At 52.5% G+C, this 25,581-nt stretch overlaps 1 protein-coding gene across 1 annotated transcript in view; it reads right to left on the reverse strand.

The window, feature by feature from the left end:
* The window catches only part of PWWP2B (PWWP domain containing 2B), a 71,688-nt gene extending 57,451 nt beyond the window's left edge, over positions 1-14,237 (reverse strand). The window contains exon 1 of the mRNA XM_029059907.1: positions 14,104-14,237. Coding sequence (XP_028915740.1) covers positions 14,104-14,231 — 128 coding nt within the window. The 5' untranslated portion in view covers positions 14,232-14,237. The remainder of the gene's footprint in view (positions 1-14,103) is intronic.
* Positions 14,238-25,581: the final 11,344 nt, after the last annotated feature.

The raw sequence follows: 25,581 nt of genomic DNA on the forward strand, positions 1-25,581 counted from the left end.
TCCTTACTGTCCTCTCACCCACATCCCCCCTCTGGTCTGGAACGCCCTCCCTCCTCACAGCAGACAGAAAATTGCTCTCCCCCGCTTCAAAGCCTTATTGAAGCCCCATCTCCTCCCAGAAGCCCTCCCTGACTAAGCCCTCCTCTTCTCCCCTTCCCTTCTGCGTCATCCTGACTTGCTCCCTTCATTCATCCTCCCTCCCATCCCCATGACACATATGTATAGACCTGTAATTTATTTACTTATTTATTTGTGTATATTACCGTCTGCCTCCCCGTCTAGATTGTGAGCTCGCTGTGGGCAGGAACGTATCTGTTTGTTGCTGCACTGTAATAATAATAACGTTGGTATTTGTTAAGCGCTTACTATGTGCAGAGCACTGTTCAAAGCGCTGGGGTAGACACAAGGGAATCAGGTTGTCCCACGTGGGGCTCACAGTCTTCATCCCCATTTTACAGATGAGGTAATTGAGGCACCGAGAAGTTAAGTTGGTATTTGTTAAGCGCTTACTATGTGCAGAGCACTGTTCTAAGCGCTGGGGGAGACACGAGGGAATCAGGGGTTGTCCCACGTGGGGCTCACAGTCTTCATCCCCATTTTACAGATGAGGTCACTGAGGCCCAGAGAAGTTAAGTGACTTGCCCACAGTCACACAGCTGACAAGTGGCAGAGCCGAGATTCGAACCCATGGTCTCTGACTCCAAAGCCCGGGCTCTTTCCACTGAGTGACGCTGCTTCTCTCTCCCAAGAGCTTAGTATGGTGCTTCGCACACAGTAAGCGCACAATAAATATGACTGAATGAATGAATCGGACGTCTGAGTTCCCATCGCACGATGGGGGAAGAGCATCAGGGTCAATCCGATTAATCTGAATTCCCTCTTCCCCCCGACCGGGTGACTATCCACCGGTCCAGATGGTCTTACTCAACTCCAGTGGGTGATGGAAATAAATGGCGGGGATTAGCTAGCCAGGATTGCGGTCTGCCTCGGGGGGTCAGCTCCACCAGTGAGCTCGCCCTTCCTGTCATACCATCCCAACGCTCAATACAATGCCCTGCACTCTGCTTCCCGGATCATTTTTCTACAAAAGTGTTCGGGACGTGTCGCCCCCCCCCCCCCATCTCAAAAAATTCCAGTGGTTGCCCATCCAACTCTGCATTAAATAAAAACTCCTCAGCACTGGCTTTAAAGCCGTCCATCCCCTCGGCCCCTCCTACCTCACCTCCCTTCTCTCCTACTCCAACCCAGCCCGCACACTTCGCTCCTCTAATGCCAACCTGCTCACTGTGGCTCCATCTCCCCTGCACTGCCGCAGAACACGTCCTGCCTCTGGCCTGGAACCCCCTCCCTCCTCAAATCCTCCAGACGATGACTCTCCCCCTCTTCAAAGCCTTACCGAAGGCCCATCTCCTCCAAGAGGCCTTCCCAGCCTAAGCCCCACTTTTCCTCATCTCTTACTCCCTTCTGCGTCGCCCTGACTTGCTCCCTTTGCTGTTCTCTGCAACCCCGGCCCCAACCCCACAGAATTTGTGTGCATATACGCAATTTATTTATCTCAATGTCTTTCTCCCCCTCTGGACGGTAAGCTTGTTGTGGGCAGGGAGTGTGTCTTATTTATTGTCGTATTGTACTCTCCCACGCCTTAGTCCAGTGCTCGATAAATACAACTGAATGAAAAGTAAGAGGAGTGTGGCCTAGTGAAAAGAGCACAGGACTGGGAGTCAGAGGACCTAGGTTCTAATCCCGGCTCCCCCACGTACCTGCTCCCATCCCCTCAGCACTGTACTCGTCCGCTCAACTGTATATATTTTCGTTACCCTATTTATTTTGTTAATGAGATGTGCATCACCTTGATTCTATTTATTTGCTATTGTTTTAACGAGATGTTCTTCCCCTCGATTCTATTTATCGCCATCGTTCTTGTCTGTCTCCCCCGATCAGACCGTAAGCCCGTCAGAGGGCAGGGACTGTCTCTCTCTGTTACCGATTTGTACATTCCAAGCGCTTAGTACAGTGCTCTGCACAGAGTAAGCGCTCAATAAATACTATTGAATGAATGAATCTGATCTTGGGCAAGTCCCTTGACTTCTCTGTGCCTCTGTTCCCTCAGATGCAAAATGGGGATTCAAAACCCACTCTCCCTCCTACTCGGACTGCGAGCCCTGTGTGGGTCAGGGGCTTCTTTATTAATAATAATAATGACGGCATTTGTTAAGCGTTACACATGGGACAACCTGATTATCGTGTATCTACCCCGGCGTTTAGAACAGTGCTCGGTACATAGTAAACACTTAAATACCATCATCATCATCATTATTAATAAATACAGTAGACTGACAACGCATTCCGTTAAAAAAAAAACGGAGCAGAGGAAGAGACAAAGGGCAGGCTTGATCTGGAGGTGAAGGGAGAAAGAGAAGAAGAGAGAGAAAAAGGAGGGAGAAGGGCTGGAAGGAAGGAAGCCTGGATATGGAGTCCATGAGCGGAGAGAGGAGGGGTCAGTGGTGACTGTCCCGCCTCACTGGCTGGGGGAGTGGCCGGAGCCTCTCCAGATCGGACCGGACCGGGTCGGGTTAGTGGCCTCCCGCTTCAGACGGCCGGCTCCCCAGCTCCCTGGAAGCGGCCACAGAGTAGCCCGGTGAGACGGCAAATAGTTGCTGCCATCCTCCAGGACATACCTCAGGGCAAAAACCCTGCAGAAGAGGAAATGAACCCTCCCCCGATCTCTCTCCCTCTCTCCAGGCTGGCATCTCCTCCTGCCTTTGAGACATTTCTACTTGGCTGTTCTCCCGTCACCTCAAACTTAACATGTCCAAAACAGATCTCCTTATTTTCCCTCCCAAACCCTGTCGTCTTCCAGACTTCCCGTCAATGTAGACGGCACCACCATCCTTCCCGTCTCACAAGCCCGTAACCTTGGCGTCACCCTTGACTCCGCTCTCTCATTCAACCCACATATAATAATTTTGGTATTTGTTAAGCGCTTATTCTGTGCCAAGCACTAAGCGCTGGGTAGATACAAGATAAATAGGTTGTCCCACGTGGGGCTCACGGTTTGAACCCCCATTTTACAGATGAGGTAACAGAGGCACAAAAGTTAAGTGACTTATCCAAGGTCACAGAGCAGACAAGCGGCGGAGCCGGGTTTAGAACCCACAATCTCTGACTCCCAAGCCCGTGCTCTATCCACTGAGCCACACTGCTTCTCTATCCAATCCGTCATCGATTCCTGTCGGTCTCACCTTTGCAACATGGCTAAAATCCAGCCTTTTCTCTGCATCTAAACCGCCACCACGTTAGTACAATCGCTCATCCTCTCCCGCCTGGATTATTGCATCAGCCTTCTTTCTGACCTCCAACCTCCCGTCTCTCCTCACTCCAGTCCACCTCCGTATCAAGCAAAAATTCCCCGCCATTGCCTCTCTATCGCCTTGCCCCCTCCTACCTCACCTCCCTTCTCTCCTACGACCCAACCCGCACACTCCGCTCCTCTGGTACCGCTAACCTTCTCACTGGGCCTCCATCTCGCCCGTCTCCTTGCCGACCCCTGGCCCACGTCCCGCCTCTGGCCCGGAACGTCCTCCCTCCTCAAATCCCACAGACGCTGACTCTTCTCCCCTTCAGAGCTTTACGTGGCGCAGTGAAAAGAGCCTGGGCTTCGGAGTCAGAGGTCGTGAGTTCGACTCCCGGCTCTGCCACCTGTCAGCTGTGTGACTGTGGGCGAGTCACTTCACTTCTCTGGGCCTCAGTTCCCTCATCTGGAAAATGGGGATGAAGACTGTGCGCCTCACGTGGGACAACCTGATTCCCCTGTATCTACCCCAGCGCTTAGAACAGTGCTCGGCACATAGTAAGCGCTTAACAAATACCAACATTATTAAAGCCTTATTGAAGGCCCATCTCCTCCCAGAGGCCTTCCCTGACTAACCCCTAATTTTCCTCATCTCCCACTCCCTTCCACATCACCCTGACTCGCTCCCTTTGCTCTTCCCCCTTCTCCCGGCCCCACAACACTTATATATAGATCCACAATTTTATTTATTTATACTGATATCTGTTTACTTATACCGATGTCTGTTTCCCCCCACGCTTGGCTGTGAGCTCATCCTGGGCATATTATATTATTATAATATATATTGTATATATATTATACTATACTATATTATTGCATAGTACTTTCCTATAAGCTTAGTACAGTGCTCTGTATGCAGTAGGTGCTCAATAAATAAGTGTGAATGAATGAACTGGGCTCTAATTAGGCGCTAAACACTAGGGGAGATGTGAGTTAATCCTATCAGACCCTGGCCCTGTCCCCAGGGGGCTAGCAATCTAAGGGGGAGGGAGGGCACCAGATTCATTCATTCATTCAATAGTATTTAGTGAGCGCTTAACTATGTGCAGAGCACTGTACTAAGCGCTTGGAATGTACAATTCGGCAACAGATAGAGACAATCTAATCTTCTCACCATTGTACAGATGAAGACACTGAGGCTCAGAGAGGGTAAGAGCCCTACCCACGGTCACACAGTAGGCGAGGGGCAGAGCTGGGATCAATCAGAGGTATTGACTGAGCCCTTACCGATCGGGACCCCATCTGGACTCCCAGATCTGTGCTCTTTCCGCTAGGGCATTCTGGCTCTGCCGCTTGCTGCCGTGTGACCTTGGGCAAGTCATTTCCCTTCCCTGGGCCTCAGTCGCGTCATCTATAAAATGGGGATTGAGACTGCGAGCCCTGCGTGGGACAGGGACTCAGTCTGACCTGATTTGCTTGTATCCACCCCAGCTTAGTAACTGTGCCTGGCACATAGTAAGCGCTTAACAAACACCATGATTATTATCGTCAGCATCATCGCCAATGATCTGCCCGGGGTCCCCCAGCAGGGCAGTGGCAGAGCCGGGATTAGAACTCAGGTCCTCCGACTCCCAGGCCCGGGCTCTAGCCACTAGCGACCACGCCACTTCTCATCACTTAATAATAATTATGTTGGTATTTGTTAAGCGCTTACTATGTGCAGAGCACTGTTCTAAGCGCTGGGGTAGACATAGGGGAATCAGGTTGTCCCACATGGGGCTCACAGTCTTAATCCCCATTTTACAGATGAGGTAACTGAGGCCCAGAGAAGTTAAGTGACTGAATAATAATGTTGGTATTTGTTAAGTGCTTACTATGTGCCGAGCACTGTTCTAAGCGCTGGGGTAGACACAGGGGAATGAGGCTGTCCCACGTGGGGCTCACAATCTTAATCCCCATTTTACAGATGAGGTAACTGAGGCACCGAGAAGTGAAGTGACTTGCCCGCAGTCACACAGCTGACAAGTGGCAGAGCTGGGATTCGAACTCATGACCCCTGAGCATCACTTCTCCAATGAGCCCGTACCCGGCCCAGCACTTAGTACGGGGACACGTGAGCACTGAGCACTCAACAAACACCGAGACTAATTACTATCTTGTAGGCTCCACCGAACTGCTCGAGCCCCACCCGGGGGACCAGGTCAGGTTAGGGGAAGCCACGGGACGCCCCGGAGCCGGACGGTCAGGCCCGACGGCCCGACACTCTGGACAACAGCTGTGAAAATTCTTGCTCCACTCGCCTGGAACTCCCTCCCTCCTCAAATGGACAGACCATCACTCTCCCCCGCCTCCAGGCCCCTATTGAAGGCCCATCTCCTCCAAGATGCCTTCCCTGACTGAGCCCTCCTTTCTTCTTCTCCGTCTCCCTTCTGCATCACCCACGCCCTTGGAAGCGCTTAGTGCAGTGCTCCGCACAGAGTAATCGCTCAATAAATACGACTGAATGAATTCATTTGCTCCCTTTATGCTTTTAGAGAAGCAGCGCGGCTCAGTGGAAAGAACCCGGGCTTGGGAGTCAGAGGTCACGGGTTCGTATCCCGGCTCTGCCACTTGTCAGCTGGGTGACTGCGGGCGAGTCACTTCACTTCTCTGGGCCTCAGTTCCCTCATCTGTCAAATGGGGATGAAGACCGTGAGCCTCACGTGGGACAACCTGATTACCCCGTATCTATCCCAGCGCTTAGAACAGTGCTCGGCACATAGTAAGCGCTTAACAAACACCAACGTTATTATGCCCTACCCCCTCAGCACCCATGTCCGGCATTTACTTATTAATGTCCGTCTCCCCCTTTAGACTGTGAGCTCCCTGTGGTTATGGGCCATGAATCCCAACTCTTTTATATCGTACTCTCCCAAGCGTTTAGTACGGTGCTCCGCACGTGGTAGGCACTCAATAAATACGACTGCTTGCTAACGGGCGGCACAGTGGGAAGAGAGGTCACAAGACCCAACGACCACCCCGGGGGTCTGCCCTTTCTCCGGGCCGGCCGGGCGGCTAGCGGGCCTCAGGGACCTGACGGGGGTTCCTCTTCCATTTTCGTTGAAACGCAAACCTGCGGAAAGCCCGACCGCCTCTAAGTCGCAGCTCATCTTTTCCTGCCTTTCGAACCTTGTTTCACCCCGCTCAGATTCATGCCCCTTCACCCTAAAACTTACAATTTTAGAAGACAGGCATTACCTTCCTGCCCCCCGGTGCAGCTAAGAAAGCAGCGTGGCCTAGTGGAAAGAGGAGGAGCCCGGAAGTCAGAAGACCTGGGTCCTAACCCCGGATCGGCCACTCGGCGGATGTGTGACCCTGGAAGGGTCGCTTAACTGCTCTGTGCCTCAGTTTCCTCATCGGCAAAGTGGGGGTTCGATACCCGTTCTCCCTCCTACTTGGACGGTGAGCCCCATGTGGGACCGGGACTGGATCTGACCCGATGATCTCGTATCAACCAAGCGCTCGGTACAGGGCTTGGCACACAGCAAGCACTTAAGACTATCATATTAATCTCACTACAACCGGGCTACATTCGTCCAGTCAGTCAGTCGTATTTATTGAGCGCTTAACGTGTGCAGAGCCCTGCACTAAGCTCCCGGGAGCGTACAATATGACATTATAACGGACATAATCCCCGTCCACGACGAAACATGACGCTTATCGGGGGTACGTCTTCCCATAAATGAAACGTGCTAAGTCCCAGTCCAGAATCAGCCCCCGACATCCAGGAAGGGTATTTATTGAGCGCTTAGGGTGGGCTAAGCGCTCGGGGGAGTCCAAAAAGACAGAGTTCCCTGCCCACAAAGATCTTTCCTGCAGGGAAGCAAGGTGACACGGGAAATCCCTCTCTCTTCTGTTCTCCTAGCTTTCCGATCTCCGGGGGGGGGGGGGCAACACACTCCCTTCCCGGCTTCCAGACCGCCGGTCTCTGCTCATTTTGGGGGGATTGTTTGAACCGCAATCTTAGAAACACGGTGACACCCCACTCGTGTCCCCCACCCCCTTCCCCCGATGTCGATCACCGGGTGCGGGGGCAGCACGCCAGGCCTGGCACGGGCCGGCGGCAGCTGTTCCTTCCATCCTGCCTCGGCCTGGCCCAACCCCGGTCCCAAAGCTGAGGAGGATTAGGGAGGCGGGAATACAGAGAGGAAGTGGAGGGGAGGGGTCGCTAAGGGACAGCCGTGACTGGACATGAGGGCGAAGGCCGGGGATACACGCTAAAATCCGTCAGCACCGGCTTCTTACTCTGCACAGAGTAAGCGCTCAACCGGTTTTAACGAATACGAGAAGCGGTGTGGCTTAACGGAAAGAGCCCGGGCTCGGGAGGCAGAGGTCGTGGGTTCTAATCCCGGCTCCGCCACCTGTCGGCCTTGGGGCAAGCCACTTTGCTTCTCTGTGCCTCAGTCACCTCATCTGGAAGATGGGGAATCAAGACTGTGAGCCCCACGTGGGACAACCTGATGACCTTGCATCTGCCTCAGCGCTCGGAACGGTGCTTGGCACCTCATAAGCGCTTAATACCATTATTATTATTAGAACGAACGATTACAGTAACGTCACTCGGGAAGCAGCGTGGCCCAGCCGATAAAGCACGGGCCTTTGAACAAGTTGTTTCCCTTCTCTGTGCCTCAGTGACCTCATCCGTAAAATGGGGGTTAAGACTGTAAGCCCCGGTGGAGCAGGGACTGGGTCCAACCTGATTAACTGGTACCTACCCAGCGGTCAGTATAGTGGCCGCCACATAGGAGGTGCTTGACAAAAGCCATCAAAAAGGGGTCCGAAGGACCCGGGTTCTAATCCCGGCTCCTCCCCATGCCTGCTGAGTGACCTTGGGCAAGTCACTTCTCTGGGCCTCTCTTCGCCTCACTATAAAATGAGGATTAAGACCGTGAGCCCCATGTGGGACAGGGATTGGGTCCAACCTGATTAACTTGTACCTACCCCAGCGCTTAGAACAACGCCTGACGCATAGGAAGCGCTTAACAAGTACCATAATTATGATCGGCTCTGTTGTATCGTACTCCGCCAACGCTCTCTGCACACAGTAGGCGTTCAATAAATACCACTGATTGATGGATTCGAAACCCGGGCCCCGTCCCTAAGGCGCCACGCGAGGAGTAAGGCCTTTAATGGCCTAGCTCGCACAGGTCCGTCGGGAAACACGGGGCCCAGCCCAACCAAGAACGACCAAAAGACGGCAGATTTGGGCTTCGAAAACCGTCGGGGAATCCTAAATCCTCCCCTCTCGGCTCCCGTCGGTGGAAAACAGGTTAGACCGTCACCGTCTAATCTGCTCTAACCCTCTCAGGGGCTTAAATCCTTTAGGGAAGAGTGAATAGAAGTGAACAGGGCTGTTTACTTCTCAAGAACGGCTTTCAGAGAACCAGACACCCACCCATCCATCAGTGGGATTTATTGAGCACCGCGGGCAGAGCGCTGTGATAAGCGCTTGGGAAATTACACCACGATGAGTGGCCGGACGACTCCCTTGTCCACTGGCCGGACGACTCCCTTGTCCACAGAGCGCTCACGGTCTTGGGCGGGAGACAGACGCTCAATCTATCAGTCGCATTTATTGAGCACTTACTGGGTGCGGAGCGCTGTACTAAGCGCTTGGGAGAGGACAAGCCGACAACAGAGCAGACGCAGTCCCTGCCCACAGCGAGGGGACGGTCTAGCGGACGAGCTGGCCGACATGAAAATCAATTACAGACAGGGGAGAAGGCAGGAAGATGGAGGATATGCACATAAACGCTGCGGGGCGGCAGGGGGAGTTTCAACGGTTTAAAGCGTTACAGATAATAATAATAATAATTAATGATAATTATAGCATTCGTCAAGTGTTTGAAATGTGCCAAGCACTGTTCTAAGCGCTGAGGTGGATACAAGGTAATCAGGTTGGACACAGTCCCCGCCCCACATGGAGAAGCAGTGTGGCTTAGTGGAAAGAGCCCGGGCTTGGGAGTCCGAGGTGGTGGGTTCTGATCCCGGCTCGGCCGCCTGTCAGCTCTGTGACCTTGGGCAAGTCACTTAAAGCAGGGTGGCTCAGTGGAAAGAGCACGGGCTTTGGAGTCAGAGGTCATGGGTTCGAATCCCGGCTCGGCCACTTGTCAGCTGTGCGACTTTGGGCAAGTCACTTAACTTCGCGGTGCCTCAGTGACCTCATCTGTAAAATGGGGATTAAGACCGTGAGCCCCACGTGGGACAACCCGATTCCCCAGTGTCTACCCCAGCGCTGAGAACAGTGCTCGGCACATAGTAAGCACTTAACAAATGCCAACATTATTATCATTATTATTATTATGTTCTCTGGGCCTCAGTTCCCTCTTCTGTAAAATGGGGATGAAGACTGTGAGCCCTGCATGGCACAGCCTGACTACCTTGTATCTACCTCAGCGCTCAGAACAGTGCTTGGCACACAGTAAGCGCTTAACAAATACCATCATCATTATTATCATTATTATTATGGGGCTCCCAGTCTTCATCCCCATTTGGCAGAGGGGGGAACTGAGGCCCAGAGAAGTGACGTGTCTTGTCCGAGGTCACACAGCGGGCAAGTGGAAAAGCGGGGATTAGAACCCACAACCTGACTCCCGAACCCGGGCTCTTGCCACTAGTCCATGCTGCAGGTCATGCAGAGGGGAGGGTGGGTGAGGGAAAGGAGGGCTTTGTCAACGACGGCTACCAACTCTCCCCCCCTCTACCCACCCACATTAGCCACAGCCTTCTTTGAGGGTTTATCATTTATTTATGTGTATTAATGTCTGTCTTGCCCTCTAAACTGTGAGCTCATTGTGGGCAGGGAATGTGTTTGTTGTTCTAGTCCCACGCGCTTAGTACGGCGCTTTGCACACAGTAAGCACTCAATAGCCGTGTGGCTTAGTGGCAAGAGCGTGGGCTCGGGAGTCCGAGGACGTGGGTTCTAATCCCGGCTCTGCCACTTGTCTGCTGTGTGACCTTGGGCAAGCCACTTCACTTCTCTAGGCCTCAGTTGCCTTGTCTTAGAACAGTGCTTTGCACATGGTAAGCGCTTAACAAATGCCGTTATTATTATTATTGTCTGGAAAATGGGGATGAAGACTGTGAGCCCCACGTGGGACGACCTGATTAACTTGTGTCTACCCTAGCGCTTAGAAGAGTGCTTGGCACATAGTAAGTGTTTAAGACTCTGAGCCCGTCATTGGGCAGGGACTGTATCTGTTGCCGAACTGTCCATTCCAAGCGCTTAGTACAGTGCCCTGCACATAGTGAGCGCTCAATAAATACTATTGAATGAACAAACACCCTGATTATTACAATTATACATAAATACAATTGAAGTGCAGGCTCTTGCTAATAAATCAGTGGTCTTTATCGAGTGTTAGAGCATTGCACTAAACTCTTGGGACAGTACAGTGCAGTGGAATCAGCAGACACTTTCCCTGCCCATAAGGAGCTTAAAGTTTAGAGTGGTCAGAGCTTCGGATTTGCAGAGAACAGGCCTACCAACTCTTCTATAGTGTCCTTGCCCGAGTGCTTAGTACGGTGCTCTGCACCCCAGCGGCACTCGATAAATATGATTGATTCCCCAAAAGACTACCAGCTTGCTCTTTACACAGTGGAGGTGGGCAGAAACAACCTTTATTTGGCAAACTACATCTCAGCCTCCCTATTTCTGCCCCCCACTAAACTCACCTACTAAAGATAGACAACTAGCCGGGGGAGAAAGAAGTCACGTTTAAGGGCCGCATGTTAAATCACGGGACCTCGGCGTGAATGGTTTCTGGCACATCTAATTAAGAGATAATGTCAGCGGAATAACCGTCCGAGGATAATGGGGTGTCTCACGGAGACATAAATGTTCCAGTAGAGCCTCGGCACCTATTGAGGGCGAGGGGGGAAGAGAAGGAGTTGAGGCCTCGGAAAAAGGAGACGTTTCCTCTGCCCAGTCTTAAAATAAAGCATCCGGAGAGAAGGACGGATGCCCGATTAACACTCGAATCATTAATCTAGCAGAGAGACAGGCTATTATCATGTGATACCGTCTCCAGGAGACGGCTATTTTAATAAACGTTAATAACAGAAAGACGGGTTGGGGGGAAAAGACAACTTCCCCTGATGCCGTCGCAGGACTGGGAGAGATCGTGAGCACGTGGGGGGAAGCGGAGAGCCCTTGGGGGGGGGGGGGGGCAGCAAATCAGAACTGTCATCCCAGGTTCTCCTCGAGCCTGTCAACGCGCACACCGTTCCTTAAGAGAAACTTTTTTGAAAAAATCTCCTTCACTATCCAGCTGGATACCACCGCTCGCTCGCTAATTTAAGATCTGGGTGCCCCGACCGCCGATCGCTTCATTCGTTCGATCGATGAGAAGCAGCGTGGCTCACGGGTTCGAATCCCGGCTCTGCCACTTGTCAGCCGTGTGACTGTGGGCAAGTCACTTTGCTTCTCTGGGCCTCAGTTACCTCATCTGGAAAATGGGGATGAAGCCTGTGAGCCTCACGTGGGACAACCTGATGACCCTGTATCTACCCCAGCGCTTAGAACAGTGCTCGGCACATAGGAAGCGCTTAACAAATACCAACATTATTATTATCATTATTAGTGGGAAGCCGTGGGGCCTAGTGACAAGAGCCCGGGAGTTGGAGGACGTGGGTTCTAATCCCGGCTCCGCCGCTTATCTGCTGTGTGACCTGGGGCGAGTCACGTCGCTTCTCTGTGCTTCAGCTCCCTTACCTGGGGATTATGTCCGTGAGCCCCAAGTGGGACAACCCGATTACCGTCTACCTACCCCAGCGCTTAGAACGGTGCTTGGCACATGGTAAGCGCCTAACGAATGTCATTCTTATCATTTACTGAGTGCTTACTGGGTGCGGAGCACTGTACTAAGCGCTTGGGGGGGGGGGTGTACTGTACCACAACAGCCTTCGGATCGTCCTTTCACCCCTGGAGACCTGCCATGAAATGGGATTTTTTTTCTATCCCGGACTTCTCACTTCCTACTTTTATGTCCTGTAGAGTGTAGGCCTTGAGTGACTCTGCTTGTTTTTCGTTTGTTTTTTTTCGGGGGTTTTATTTTAAACTCCCCATCCAGATCCCGACAGGGTCCTCGGACCAAGAAAAGCGCAAGGCCCGGGGGCCCCGAGGGTGGCAGGGGGCTCGGTGCCGCCCCTGCCCTGGACACCGAGAAGCAGCGAGGCTCAGTGGCAAGAGCCCGGGCTTGGGAGTCGGAGGCGGTGGGTTCTAATCCCGGCGGCGCCCTGGTCAGCTGCGTGACGTTGGGCAAGTCACTTCCCTTCTCTGGGCCTCAGTGACCTCATCTGTAAAACGGGGATGAAGACTGGGAGCCCCACGTGGGCCAACCTGATGACCTTGGACCTCCTCCGGCGCTCAGAGCGGTGCTTGGCACATAGTAAGCGCCTGACAAGTCCTTTCATCATCATCGGTGGGAGGGGGGAAGAGGCGGCCAGGAGGTTTGTGGCCACCTCCCAGGCCGGAAACCTTTCCGCTCCGGCCTTCGGGCAGAGCATCCATCCTCTGGGCCTGCCTGGGAAGTGGACCCTGGAGCCCCGACCCCCGGGGGGGGACCCCAAAAGGGGGGAGGGGGAGGAATAGGGGGAGGAATAGGGGGAGGAATAGGGGGAGGGGGGAGAGGAGGTGGGGAGGAGGAGGAGAAGAAGGGGGAGGAGGAGGAGGAGAAGGGGGAGGAGGAGGTCACCCCAGCCCCAGTTTGGAAGCAGATTTGGAGGCATGACCAGGCCAGGGCTTATCGCCCCCCCCCCCCCCAGGACCTCCCTCCCTTTTCCCTCCCTTTTCCCTGGAAAGTGTCTGCTCCGGCCGAAAACACAGCCGGGGACCCCGGGGGGGGGGGAGGGGGTTGGTGTTAAAGGGAAGAGAGAGGAAAAGGGGGGGAGAGACAGAGGGGGGAGGGGGGAGAAGAGGAGAGAGAGGGGGAGGGGGAAGAGGGAGGGCAGAGAGGGAGGGAGGAAAAGAGAGGGAGCAAGGGCAGAGGGAGAAAGAGAGGAGGGGGAGAGAAGGAGAAAAAGAGAGAGGGGGAGACGGGGAGAGAAAAAGAGAAAGGGAAAAGGGAGAGGGAGAGGAGAAAAAGAGAGGGAGGAAGGGAAAAGGTAGAGAGGGACAGGAGGGGGAAAGGGAGGGAGAAAGAGAGAGAGAGGGAGGAAGGAGAGAGGGGGAGAGGGAGCAAGGGGAGAGGGAGAGGAGGGGGAGAAAGAGAGGAGGGGGAGAAAGAGAGGAGGGGGAGAGAGGGAGAAAAAGAGAGGGGGAGGAGGGAGAGGGACAGAGAAAAAGAGAAAGGGAAAACGGGGGGGAGAGGGAGAGGAGAAAAAGAGCGAGAGGAAGGGAAAAGAGAGAGGGACAGGAGGGGGAAAGGGAGGGAGAAAGAAAGAGAGGAGGGGGAGAGAGGGAGAAAAAGGGGAGGGGGAGAGGGAGGGAGAAAGAGTGAGAGAGAGAAGAGGGGAAGAAGGGGAGACAGGAGGAGGGAGGGGAAGAGGGGGAGAGGGACAGAGAGGGGAAGGGGAAGGGGAAGGAAGGAGGGAAAGAGAGAAGGAGAGACGGAAAAAAGGGAGAAGGGGGGACAGACAGACAGAGAGAGAGAGGGAGAGAGAGAGAGAGAGAGGGAAGGAGAAGGGGAGGGAGAGGGATGGAGACGGAGACAGACAGGAGGGGGCGAGGAGGGAAGAGACAGTCAGACAGACAGACAGACAGACGGGGGGAGAAGAAGAGAGAGCGGGGGAGCGGGGGAGGAGAGGAGAGGAGGCGGCGCGGACGCTCTCACTTTTTGTTGCAGTCGAGCAGGAGCCCGGTGAAGCTGCGGGCGCCGCAGCGGAGGGTGACGAGCAGCGCGTCGCCCAGCACCTGCTCCACCAGCACCGGCAGCCGCGCCCCGGCGCGCACCGCCTCCATCCCCCCGGCGCCCGCCCGCCCGCCCGCGCGCCCGCACCGACCCGACGCCCCACGGCGCGCGGACCCGCCCCCGACGCCGCGCCCCCGACGCCGCGCCCCCTCGCGCTGACGTCACCACCCCACCCGGCTCCTCCTCCCCGCCGCCACGCCCCCGAGCGTGACGTCACCACCGCCCGGCTCCTCCCCGACGCCGCGCCCCCTCGCGCTGACGTCACCACCCCACCCGGCTCCTCCTCCCCGCCGCCACGCCCCCCGAGCGTGACGTCACCACCGCCCGGCTCCTCCCCGACGCCACGCCCCCTCACGTGACGTCCCGCCACCCGCTCTTCCCCCGCGGCCACGCCCCTGACGCTGACGTCACCGCCCCGTCCCGGCTCCTCCCCGCCCCCTGACGCTGACGTCACCACGCCCCGGCCCCTCCCCCGGCGGCCGTGACGTCACCAGCCCCCCCCCCCCCGGGGAATCCCGGCCGGGGAGTCAGAGGTCTTGGGTTCTAATCCCGCCCCGCCCCTTGTCAGCTGAGTGACCTTGGAGCCGGTCCTTTCATTTCTCGGGGACCTCAGTTTCCTCACCTGTCAAATGGAGATCGATACACATCATTAATAAAATAAATAGAATAATAAATATGAACAAATATATACACAAGTGCCGCGGGGCAGGAGGGGGCAGAGCAAAGGGAGCGAGTCGAGGTGTGGGAGAAGGGAGGAGGAGCAGACTCTCTCTCTCTCTCATTCATTCAATCGTATTTATTGAGCACTTACCGTGCGCAGAGCACTGTACTAAGCGCTTGGAAAGTTCAATTCAGCAACAAATTGTACTTCAAACTGTACCTCTCCCCCTCCTTCACGCTGGACATAGCCCCCCCCCCCCCCCCCCAACCCACCCCCAAATTTCACCTCCGGTGGTAAAGCTGCTTCGGACCGTGCCGGGAGGATCAGGCCCGGAAAGCACTGTTGATAATAATAATGGTGGTATTTGTTAAGCGCTTACTATTCAATAGTATTTATGGAGCGCTTACTATGTGCAGAGCACTGTACTAAGCGCTTGGGATGAACAAGTGGGCAACAGATAGAGACGGTCCCTGCCTTTGGACGGGCTTACGGTCTGATCGGGGGAGACGGACGGACGAGAACGATGGCGATAAAGTAGGTGCAAAGCCCTGTTCTAAGCGCTGGGGGATACAAAGCGATCAGCTTGTCCCACGTGGGGTTCACAGTCTTCATCCCCCTTTTACAGATGAGGTACCTGAGGCACAGAGAAGTTAAGTGACTTGCCCACAGTCACACAGCTGGCAAGCCTGTCATGGGGCAGGGCTTGTCTCTATCTGTTGCTGACTTGTACATTCGAAGCGCTTAGTACAGTGCTCTGCACGTAGTAAGCGCTCAATAAATACTATCGAATGACGTGGCGGAGCCAAGATTCGAACCCACGACCTCTGACTCCCAAGCCCGGACTCTTTCCGATACCGTTATTATTATCATTAGAGTTGTTATGCCAGCGCTCTGCACACAGTAAGCGCTCAGTAAGTACCACCGATTGATTGACCGACTGACTGACGGAGACGTGCCCACCCGCCAGGAAGGATTCTCGCCCAAATCCCCGACGCGGCCTCCATTCCCGGGGCGGGGGGTTGGTGGTGGGGGAATGAAGAGTACAAGGCCTCGATCCCGACAGGTAGAAATGGGATCCGGGTCCTTTTGGGCGATAATAAATGTAAGGAACGGAAACGGGCACGGGATGGGAATGCGGCCTGGGCCTGCCCCGGCAGGAGGGCTGAGGAAGTCGAAGACGGTTTGTTCAGGAACCACGTTGGATTAAAACAAGAAAATGGAAAAGCTGCCATTTCCTCTCAGACACATAAAACTACAGTTGAAGCAAAGCCTCTGCGAGGGGGGCGGGGGCTTTGTCTCGGTTTTGTTTTGTTCTGTTTCGCTCTGCCGTCCGTCTCCCCCGATTAGACTGTGAGTCCCTCGTCGGGCAGGGATGGTCTCTATCTGTTGCTGAATTGTCCATTCCAAGCGCTTAGTACAGTGCTCTGCACATCGTAAGCGCTCAATAATAATAATAATAATAATGTTGGTATTTGTTAAGCACTTACGATGTGCAGAGCACTGTTCTAAGCGCCGGGGTAGATACAGGGTCAACAGGTTGTCCCACGTGAGGCTCACCGTTAATCCCCATTTTTACAGATGAGGGAACTGAGGCCCAGAGAAGTGAAGTGACTTGCCCGCAGTCACACAGCTGACAAGTGGCGGAGCCGGAATTTGAACCCGTGACCTCTGACTCCCAAGCCCGGGCTCTTTCCACTGAGCCACGCTGCTATTGGATGAATCTCCAGGGAAAAGACCCCTTGTTTAGAAATTGTCACTCCCTTGAGGCCTACGACATTACAATGAGAAAAGCCCAGCTCCTTTTTGGATTAGACCGTGAGCCCGTCACTGGGCAGGGATTGTCTCTATCTGTTGCCGAATTGTGCCTTCCAAGCGCTTAGTACAGTGCTCTGCACACAGTAGGCGCTCAATAAATACTATTGAATGAATGAAGTTCTGTGGTTAGCATCCTGCATTCCCTCTTCATCATCTTCACACACCCTACATCCCCTATTCTCTCCTTCATGAATGCCTCTGGTTAACTAACGATGGACTGTAAAAAAAAATCATTCAATCGTATTTATTAAGCACTTACTGTGTGCAGAGCACTATACTAAGCGCTTGAAAAGTACAGAACAACAATAAAGAGAGACAATCCCGGCCCACAACGAGCTGACAGTCTAGAATGGGGGAAGACAGGCATCAGTACAAATAGACAGCGATAAAATTAAAGGAAATTACAGTACAGCAGTGCTCTGCACATAGTAAGCGCTCAATAAATACCATTGAATGAATGAATTGACATGCTTCTGTTTATCTCCCAAAGGGTTGGTTTTTTTTCTGTGGTATCTGTTAAGCGCTTACTCTGCGCCAGGCACTGTTCTAAGCTCGGGGGCGGATTCAGACTAATCAGGTTGGACACAGTCCTTGTCCCGCACAGGGCTCAAAATCTTAATCCCCATTTTACAGATGAGGTAATTGAGGCACCGAGAAGTGAAGTAATGATAATAATAGTAATAATGTTGGTATTAAGCGCTTACCATGTGGCAAGCACTGTTCTAAGTGCTGGAGTAGATACAGGGTCCCGGGTGAGGCTCACAGTTTCTGCTCCCGCCCCCCACTGCTCCCTTCCCCTCTTCCCCTCCCCTCAGCTAAGCCCCCTTTCCCTCTGCTCCTCCCCCTCCCCTCAGCACTGTGCTCATTTGGATAGGTTTTTATTACCCTATTTATTCTGTTAACGAGGTGTCCATCCCCTCGATTCTATTTACCGTGATTAAGTTGTCTTGTTTTTGTCCATCTCTCTCCCCCGGTGAGACCGTAAGCCCGTCAAAGGGCAGGGACCGTCTCTATCTGTTGCCGAATTGTCCATTCCAAGCGCTTAGTACAGTGCTCTGCACATAGTAAGCGCTCAATAAATCCTATTGAATGAATGAATAATCCCCAATTTACAGATGAGGTCACTGAGGCACCGAGAAGTGACGTGACTTGCCCAAAGTCACCCAGCTGACAGGTGGTGGGGCCGGAATTGGAACCCATGACCTCTGACTCCTAAACCCGTCCTCTTGTCACTGAGCCACGCTGTGAGGCGACTCGCCCAACTTCACACAACAGATCAGCGATGGAGCCGGGATTAGAGCCCGGATCCTTTTGATTTCTAGACCTGGGGGGGGGTCTCTCCACTAGGCCACACTCCTTCTCTAAAGGTTAAATGGCCTAGAAACCATGACATCACGGCCGCTGCAAAGGGATGAAATCATTTGATTACACAATAATAATAATAATAATTATGGTGTTTGTTAAGCACTTACACTGTGCCAGGCACAGTACAAAGAGCTGGGGTGGCTTCGAGCAATTTAGGTTGGACACAGTCCCTGTCCCACGTGGGGCTCACCGTCTGCAGCCCCATTTCTCAGATGAGGTAACTGAGGCACCGAGAAGTGAAGTGACTTGCCCGAGGTCCCACAGCAGACAAGTGGCGGAGTCGGGATTAGAGCTTCAGGAGCAAAAGCACATTTCCCTTCTGCTCTTAAAAAAAGGAAAATTCATTCATTCATCCATTCGATCGTATTTCTTGAGCGCTTACTATGTGCAGAGCATTCATTCATTCAATAGTATTTATTGAGCGCTTACTATGTGCAGAGCGCTGTGCTAAGCGTTCGGAACGTACAGTTCGGCAACAGATAGAGACGATCCCTGCCCATTGACGGGCTCACGGTCCAATCGGGATCTGTGGATGAATTGTGTTCTTCCAAAGCAAAGAAAGTAATTGTGGGGTATTTTTCCAAAATTCGGTTGGCAATTTGGAAGACTTTCAATTGCCTTTGCTTGAAAGGTAAACAAAGACGGTTTTAAAAGGAAATTAGGCAAAGGTCAACCCTGAAGGAGCGAAGGCAATCTAGATTGAAGTTAGAAAATGAAAGGAATTCTGCCTACTTCGGGGTTAGAGACAAATGATAATAATTGTGGAGTTGGTTAAGCGCTCCCCATGTGCCAGGCACCGAACTAAGGACTGGGGTAGATGTACAAAAATAAAAAGTAAATGGTGGTATTTGTTAAGCGCTTATTATGTGTAAAGCACTCATCTAAGCGCTGGGGGATACAAGGTCATCAGATTGTCCCACGTGAGGCTCACAGTTTTCATCCCCATTTTACAGATGAGGTAACTGAGGCCCAGAGAAGGGAAGTGACTTGCCCAGAGTCACACAGCTGGCCAGCGGCAGAGCCGGGATTAGAACCCACGACCTCTGACTCCCAAGCCCGGTCTCTTTCCACTGAGCCACGCTGCTTTTACGAGCAGATCAGGTTGGCCGCGGTCCCCGTCCTATGTGGGGTTCACAGTCTTAATCCCCATCCCGACTCTGCCCCTTGTCAGCTGTGTGACTCTGGGCAAGTCACTTCACCTCTCTGGGCCTCAGTTCCCTCATCTGTAAAATGGGGATGAAGACTGTGAGCCTCACGTGGGACAACCTCATTCCCCTGTATCTCCCCCAGCGCTTAGAACAGTGTTCGACACACAGTAAGCGCTTAAGAAATGCCAACATTATTAAGTCACTTCACTTCTCTGAGCCTCAGTCCCCTCATCTGTAAAATAGGGATGAAGACTGGGAGCCTCACGTGGGACAACCTGATGACCCTGTATCTCCCCCGGCGCTTAGAACAGTGCTCGACACACACAGTAAGCGCATAACAGATACCAACATTATTATTATTCTCTGGGCCTCAGTGACCACATCTGGAAAATGGGGATGGAGACTGTGAGCCCCATGTGGGACAGGGACTGGGTCCAACCCGATTTGCTTCTATCCACCCTCATGCTTAGTACAGTGGCTGCCACATAGTAAGTGCTTAACAAATGCCGTAATTTATTCTTATTATTATCATTCTTATTATTATCATTCTTATTATTATCGTTATTATTATTATTATTATTTAACGTGGGATGGAAACGGGGAAGAAGCGACTGTCCTCTCGCCCTCTAGCGGCCGATAGCGGCAACGCGCCCCCTTGTAGTAGGTCTAATAATAATGTTGGTATCTGTTAAGCGCTTACTATGTGCAGAGCACTGTTCTAAGCGCTGGGGTCGATACAGGGTGATCAGGTTGTCCCACGTGGGGCTCACAGTTAATCCCCATTTTACAGATGAGGGAACTGAGGCCCAGAGAAGTGAAGTGACTTGCCCACAGTCACACAGCTGGAGCACTGTTCTAAGCGCTGGGGGAGATACAGGGTCATCAGATTGTCCCACGGGAGGCTCACGGTCTTCATCCCCATTTTCCAGATGAGGTGACTGAGGCACCGAGAAGCGAAGTGACTTGCCCACCGTCACACAGCTAAGTGGCGGAGGGGGATTCGAACCCCTGACCTCTGACTCCCAAGCCCGGGCTCTTGCCACTGAGCCAAGCTGTCTACTGAGCAGAAGCCAAATAATAAGATTAATGCTGGTATTTGTTAAGCGCTTACTAGGTGCCAAGCACTGTTCTAAACCCTGGGGTAGATAAAGGGCAATCGGGTTGTCTCATGTGGGGCTCCCAGTCTTCATCCCCATTTTCCAGATGAGGTAACTGAGGCCCAGAGAAGTGAAGTGACTTGTCCCAAATCGCACAGCTGATAAGTGGCGTGGCCGGGATTAGAACCCACGGCCGCTGACTCCCAAGCCCGGGCTCTTTCCCCTGAGTCACGCTGCTTCTCTAATGGTACTTGCTAAGTGCTTACTATGTGCTGAGCGTTGTTCTAAACGCTGGGGTAGAGATAAGTTCATAATAACAATAATAATGATGGTATTTGTTAAGCGATTTCTATGTACCAGGCACTGTACTAAGCCCTGGGGTGGATACAAGCAAATCGGGTGGGACACGGGCCCTGTGCCACATGGGGCTCACTGTCTCAATCCCCATTTTACAGATGAGGTCGCTGAGGGCCAGGGAAGTGAAGTGACTTGCTCAAGGTCACCCAGCAGACAAGCAGTGGAGCTGGGATTAGAACCCATGACCTTCTGCCTCCCAGGCCCATGCTCTATCCACTGGGCCAAATCAATCAATTGCATTTAATGAGCACTTTATTATATTAATGAGCATGGCTCAGTAGAAAGAGCCCGGGCTTGGGATTCAGAGGTCATGGGTTCAAATCCCCGCTCTGCCACTTGTCAGCTGGGTGACTGTGGGCAAGTCACTTCTCTTCTCGGTGCCTCAGTTCCCTCATCTGTAAAATGGGGATGAAGACTGTGAGCCTCACGTGGGACAACCTGATTACTCTGGATCTATTATTATCATTATTATTATTAATAAGCGCCAACTATGTGCCCACCACTGTTCTAAGCACCGAGCACCGTTCTAAGCGCTGGATGTGCCGAGCACCGGATTAAGCGCTCGGGAGAGTACAACACAACAGTATAACGGACACATCAGAGAAGCGGCACGGCGCTGCGGGTAGAGCACAGGCCTGGGAGTCCGAAGGTCTTGGGTTCTAATCCCAGCTCCTCCGCTTGTCTGCTGTGTGACCTTGAGCAAGTCCCTTCACTTCTCTGGGCCTCAGTTACTCCAACTGTGAAATGAGGAAAGAGACTGTGAGCCCCACGTGGGTCAGCGACCGCGTCCAACCGGATTTGCTTCTCTCCACACCAAACGCTCAGTACAGTGCCTGGCACACAGTAAGAGCTGAATGAACTCCACAATTATTATTCTTCTCCCACAACGAGCTACTCCGGCTCCATCATCTTCTACCGGGCCGTTTCCCAGACGCCTTTTTTTAGCTATAGTAATAATAAGGTTGGTATTTGTTAAGCGCTTACTATGCGCAGAGCACTGTTCTAAGCGCTGGGGTAGACACAAGGGAATCAGGTTGTCCCACGTGGGTCTCACAGGCTTAATCCCCATTTTACAGATGAGGTCACTGAGGCGCAGAGAAGTGAAGTGACCTGCCCAAAGTCACACAGCTAAGTGGCAGAGCCGGGATTCGAACCCATGATCTCTGACTCCAAAGCCCGTACTCTTTCCACTGAGCCACGCTGTTTCTCAGCTGAGTTTCTGCGGTCTGGGCACCATTTCTCCCTTCACGCCCGACTCTCCAGGTTAGTTTCAGAGCCTTCCTTTCGAACGGTGGGCTTTATTCCTTCCGCTTTTACTCCGAAGCCTTTCCCCTGCACCTCCTTCTCTGTAGTTCACGCTGCTGCAGGCACTGCGGCCTTGGAGTCAGAGGTCATGGGTTCGAATCCCGGCTCGGCCACTTGTCAGCTGTGTGACTTTGGGCAAGTCACTTAACTTCTCTGTGCCTCAGTTCCCTCATCTGTAAAATGGGGATTAAGACTTTGAGCAAGTCACTTCACTTCTCTGGCCTCGGTTACCTCATCTGGAAAATGGGGGTGAAGACTGTGAGCCCCACGGGGGACAACCTGATTCCTCTGTGTCTACCCCAGCGCTTAGAACAGTGCTCGGCACAAAGTAAGCGCTTAACAAATACCAACATTATTATGAAACTTCAAGGTCGGAAGCTTCCCCAACTGAGCTGATAATAATAATAATGATAAAGATGATGGCATTTGTTAAGTGCTAACTATGTGCCAAGCACTGGGGGGATACAAAGTGATCAGGTTGTCCCCCGTGGGGCTCACAGTCTTCACCCCCATTTTCCAGATGAGGTAACCGAGGCCCAGAGAAGTGAAGTGACTTGCTCAAAGTCACACAGCTGACAAGCGGTGGAGCTGTGATTTGAACCCATGACCTCTGACTCCCAAGCCCACGCTCTTTCCACTGAGCCACGCTGCTTCTCAGATATGTCACTTCATTTCTTCACAGTCTTCACCCCCATTTTCCAGATGAGGTAACCGAGGCCCAGAGAAGTGAAGTGACTTGCTCAAAGTCTTAATCCCCATTTTACAGATGAGGGAACTGAGGCACAGAGAAGTTAAGTGACTTGCCCAAAGTCACACAGCTGACAAGTGGCCGAGCCGGGATTCGAACCCATGACCTCTGACTCCAAGGCCGCAGTGCCTGCAGCAGCGTGAACTACAGAGAAGGAGGTGCAGGGGAAAGGCTTCGGAGTAAAAGCGGAAGGAATAAAGCCCACCGTTCGAAAGGAAGGCTCTGAAACTAACCTGGAGAGTCGGGCGTGAAGGGAGAAATGGTGCCCAGACCGCAGAAACTCAGCTGAGAAACAGCGTGGCTCAGTGGAAAGAGTACGGGCTTTGGAGTCAGAGATCATGGGTTCGAATCCCGGCTCTGCCACTTAGCTGTGTGACTTTGGGCAGGTCACTTCACTTCTCTGCGCCTCAGTGACCTCATCTGTAAAATGGGGATTAAGCCTGTGAGCCCCACGTGGGACAACCTGATTCCCTTGTGTCTACCCCAGCTTTTAGAACAGTGCTCTGCGCATAGTAAGCGCTTAACAAATACTTAGGAGAAGCAGCCTGGCCCAGGAGATGGAGCACAGGCCTGGGAGTCAGAAGGACCTGGGTTCTAGAACCAGCTCCACCACTTGTCTGCTGTGTGACCTGGGGCAAGTCACTTCATTTCTGAGGGCCTCAGTTGCCTCATCTGCAAAAGATGGGGATTAAAATAAATAAATTGTGGCATTTGTTAAGCGCTGACTATGTGCAAAGCACGGTTCTAAACGCTGGGGGATACAAGGTGATCAGTTTGTCCCACGTGGGGCTCACAGTTTTAATCCCCATTTGACAGATGAGGTAACTGAGGCACAGAGAAGTTAAGTGACTTGCCCAAGGTCACACAGTTGACTTAAGACCATGAGTCCCACAAGGGACGTGGACCGCCTCCGAGTCGATTACCTTGTCTCTACCCCAGCGCCTCAAACGGTGCCTGGCACGTATTCATTCGTTCGTTCATTCAATAGTATCTATTGAGCGCTTACTATGTGCCGAGCACTGTACTAAGCGCTTGGAATGTAGAAATCGGTAACAGATAGAGACGGCCCCTGCCCTTTGACGGGCTTACGGTCTAACTGGGGGAGACGGACGGACGAGAACAGTGGCAATAAATAGAATCGAGGAGAAGAACATCTCATCAAAACAATGGCAAATAAATAGAATCAGGGTGATGTACATCTCATTAACAAAATAAAATAGTAAGCGCTTAACGAATACCATAAAAACCCCCCAACTTTGATGGGCACACTCTTTTTCAATCACTTTTTCTTTTTGCGGTTTAGTGAAAACACTCTTTTGTGGGGGTTGGGAGGGTTCATTTTCCTTCTTTCTCTTCCTCTTGGACCCCAAAAGAAACGATGCTCGCAAAAGGTGATTAGTGAAGGCGTTTTGGTAGGTTTCGGATCCCTAAAAATCTACCTTTGCTTATCTGAGAAAGTGATTTTACAATATTTGCCAGAGCGGCACATTTTCCCGCTTAGAAAAAAATCCTCTCTGAAGAAGGCTCCTCAGTCCTTTCTATCTACCAGCAAACTTCTTTCCCTCTCGGTACTTTTCCACAGCTCCGCTCTTCGACGCCTGGATTTTGTTCTGACTTTCCGGAGTAACCCTCCATTTAATCTGCAGTCATGCATTCCCTGAGAGGAAGCTAATCGCGTTTTAATTTGAGCCACCAGATCGGAGGAACCGAAGAGACCGGAGCAAGGGTGACGGTATGGAAAGGAGACAACTTCTAGGTTTAGACGGGATTGTCGGGAAGTCGGCCCGTTGCGGTGCTCAATGAATGACACCGATTCAATCCATCGCTCTATCGTATTTATCGGGCGCTTCCGCTGTGCAGAGCACTGTACTAAGCGCTTGGGAGGGTGCTTGGGAAGCAGCGTGGCTCAGTGGAAAGAGCACGGGCTTTGGAGTCAGAGGTCATGGGTTCGAATCCCCGCTCCGCCACCGGTCAGCTGTGTGACTGTGGGCGAGTCACTTCACTTCTCTGGGCCTCAGTTCCCTCATCTGTAAAATGGGGATGAAAACTGTGAGCCCCACGTGGGACAACCTGATTTCCCTGTGTCTACCTCAGCGCTTAGAACAGTGCTCTGCACATAGTAAGCGCTTAACAAATACCAACATACCATGTAACAATACATAACAGGCACACAATGAGCTTGATTGATTTCACCCACTCGGCCGTTCTAGGTATTATTCAGGGACAAAAAACGAATTTCAGTCAGGATCCTTCATCCGGAGCAACAGCTGGGTGGAATTTTATTCAGAAATGTCTGTCTAACCTGTAAGCTTTTTGAGGGCAGGGATTATGTCTACCAAGTCTTGTAATGTACTCTCCCAGGAGCTCTGCAGACACTGCCGTGCCTACAGTGAGCGTTCAGTAAATACCATCGATTGACTGTCGGATTAGAAACTCAGCCTACAACCCAGAGTAGATTTTTTTAATCCACGAGGCGTAAAAATCCAACACCCCCACACGATGCTAACCTCTTCAACCTTCAAGAGTAAGCTCGCTGTGGGCAGGGAAAGTGTCTATCAACTGTTACATGGCAAAGTGGATAGAGCGTCCGAAGGACCTGGGTTCTAATCCTGGCTCTGCCACTTGTCTGCTTTGTGGCCTTGGGCAAGTCACTCACTTCCTCGGTGAAGTTCCCTCATCCATAAAATGGGGATTAAGACTGTGACCCCAAGCGGGGCGGGGACTTTATCCAACCCAATTTGTTGGTAATAATAATAATAATGTTGGTATTTGTTAAGCGCTATGTGCCGAGCACTGTTCTAAGCGCTGGGGGAGACACAGGGGAATCAGGTCGTCCCACGTGGGGCTCACAATCTTAATCCCCATTTTACAGATGAGGTAACTGAGGCGCAGAGAAGTTAAGTG

The sequence above is a fragment of the Ornithorhynchus anatinus genome, chromosome 3, assembly GCF_004115215.2.
Source record: "Ornithorhynchus anatinus isolate Pmale09 chromosome 3, mOrnAna1.pri.v4, whole genome shotgun sequence".
NCBI lineage: Eukaryota > Metazoa > Chordata > Mammalia > Monotremata > Ornithorhynchidae > Ornithorhynchus > Ornithorhynchus anatinus.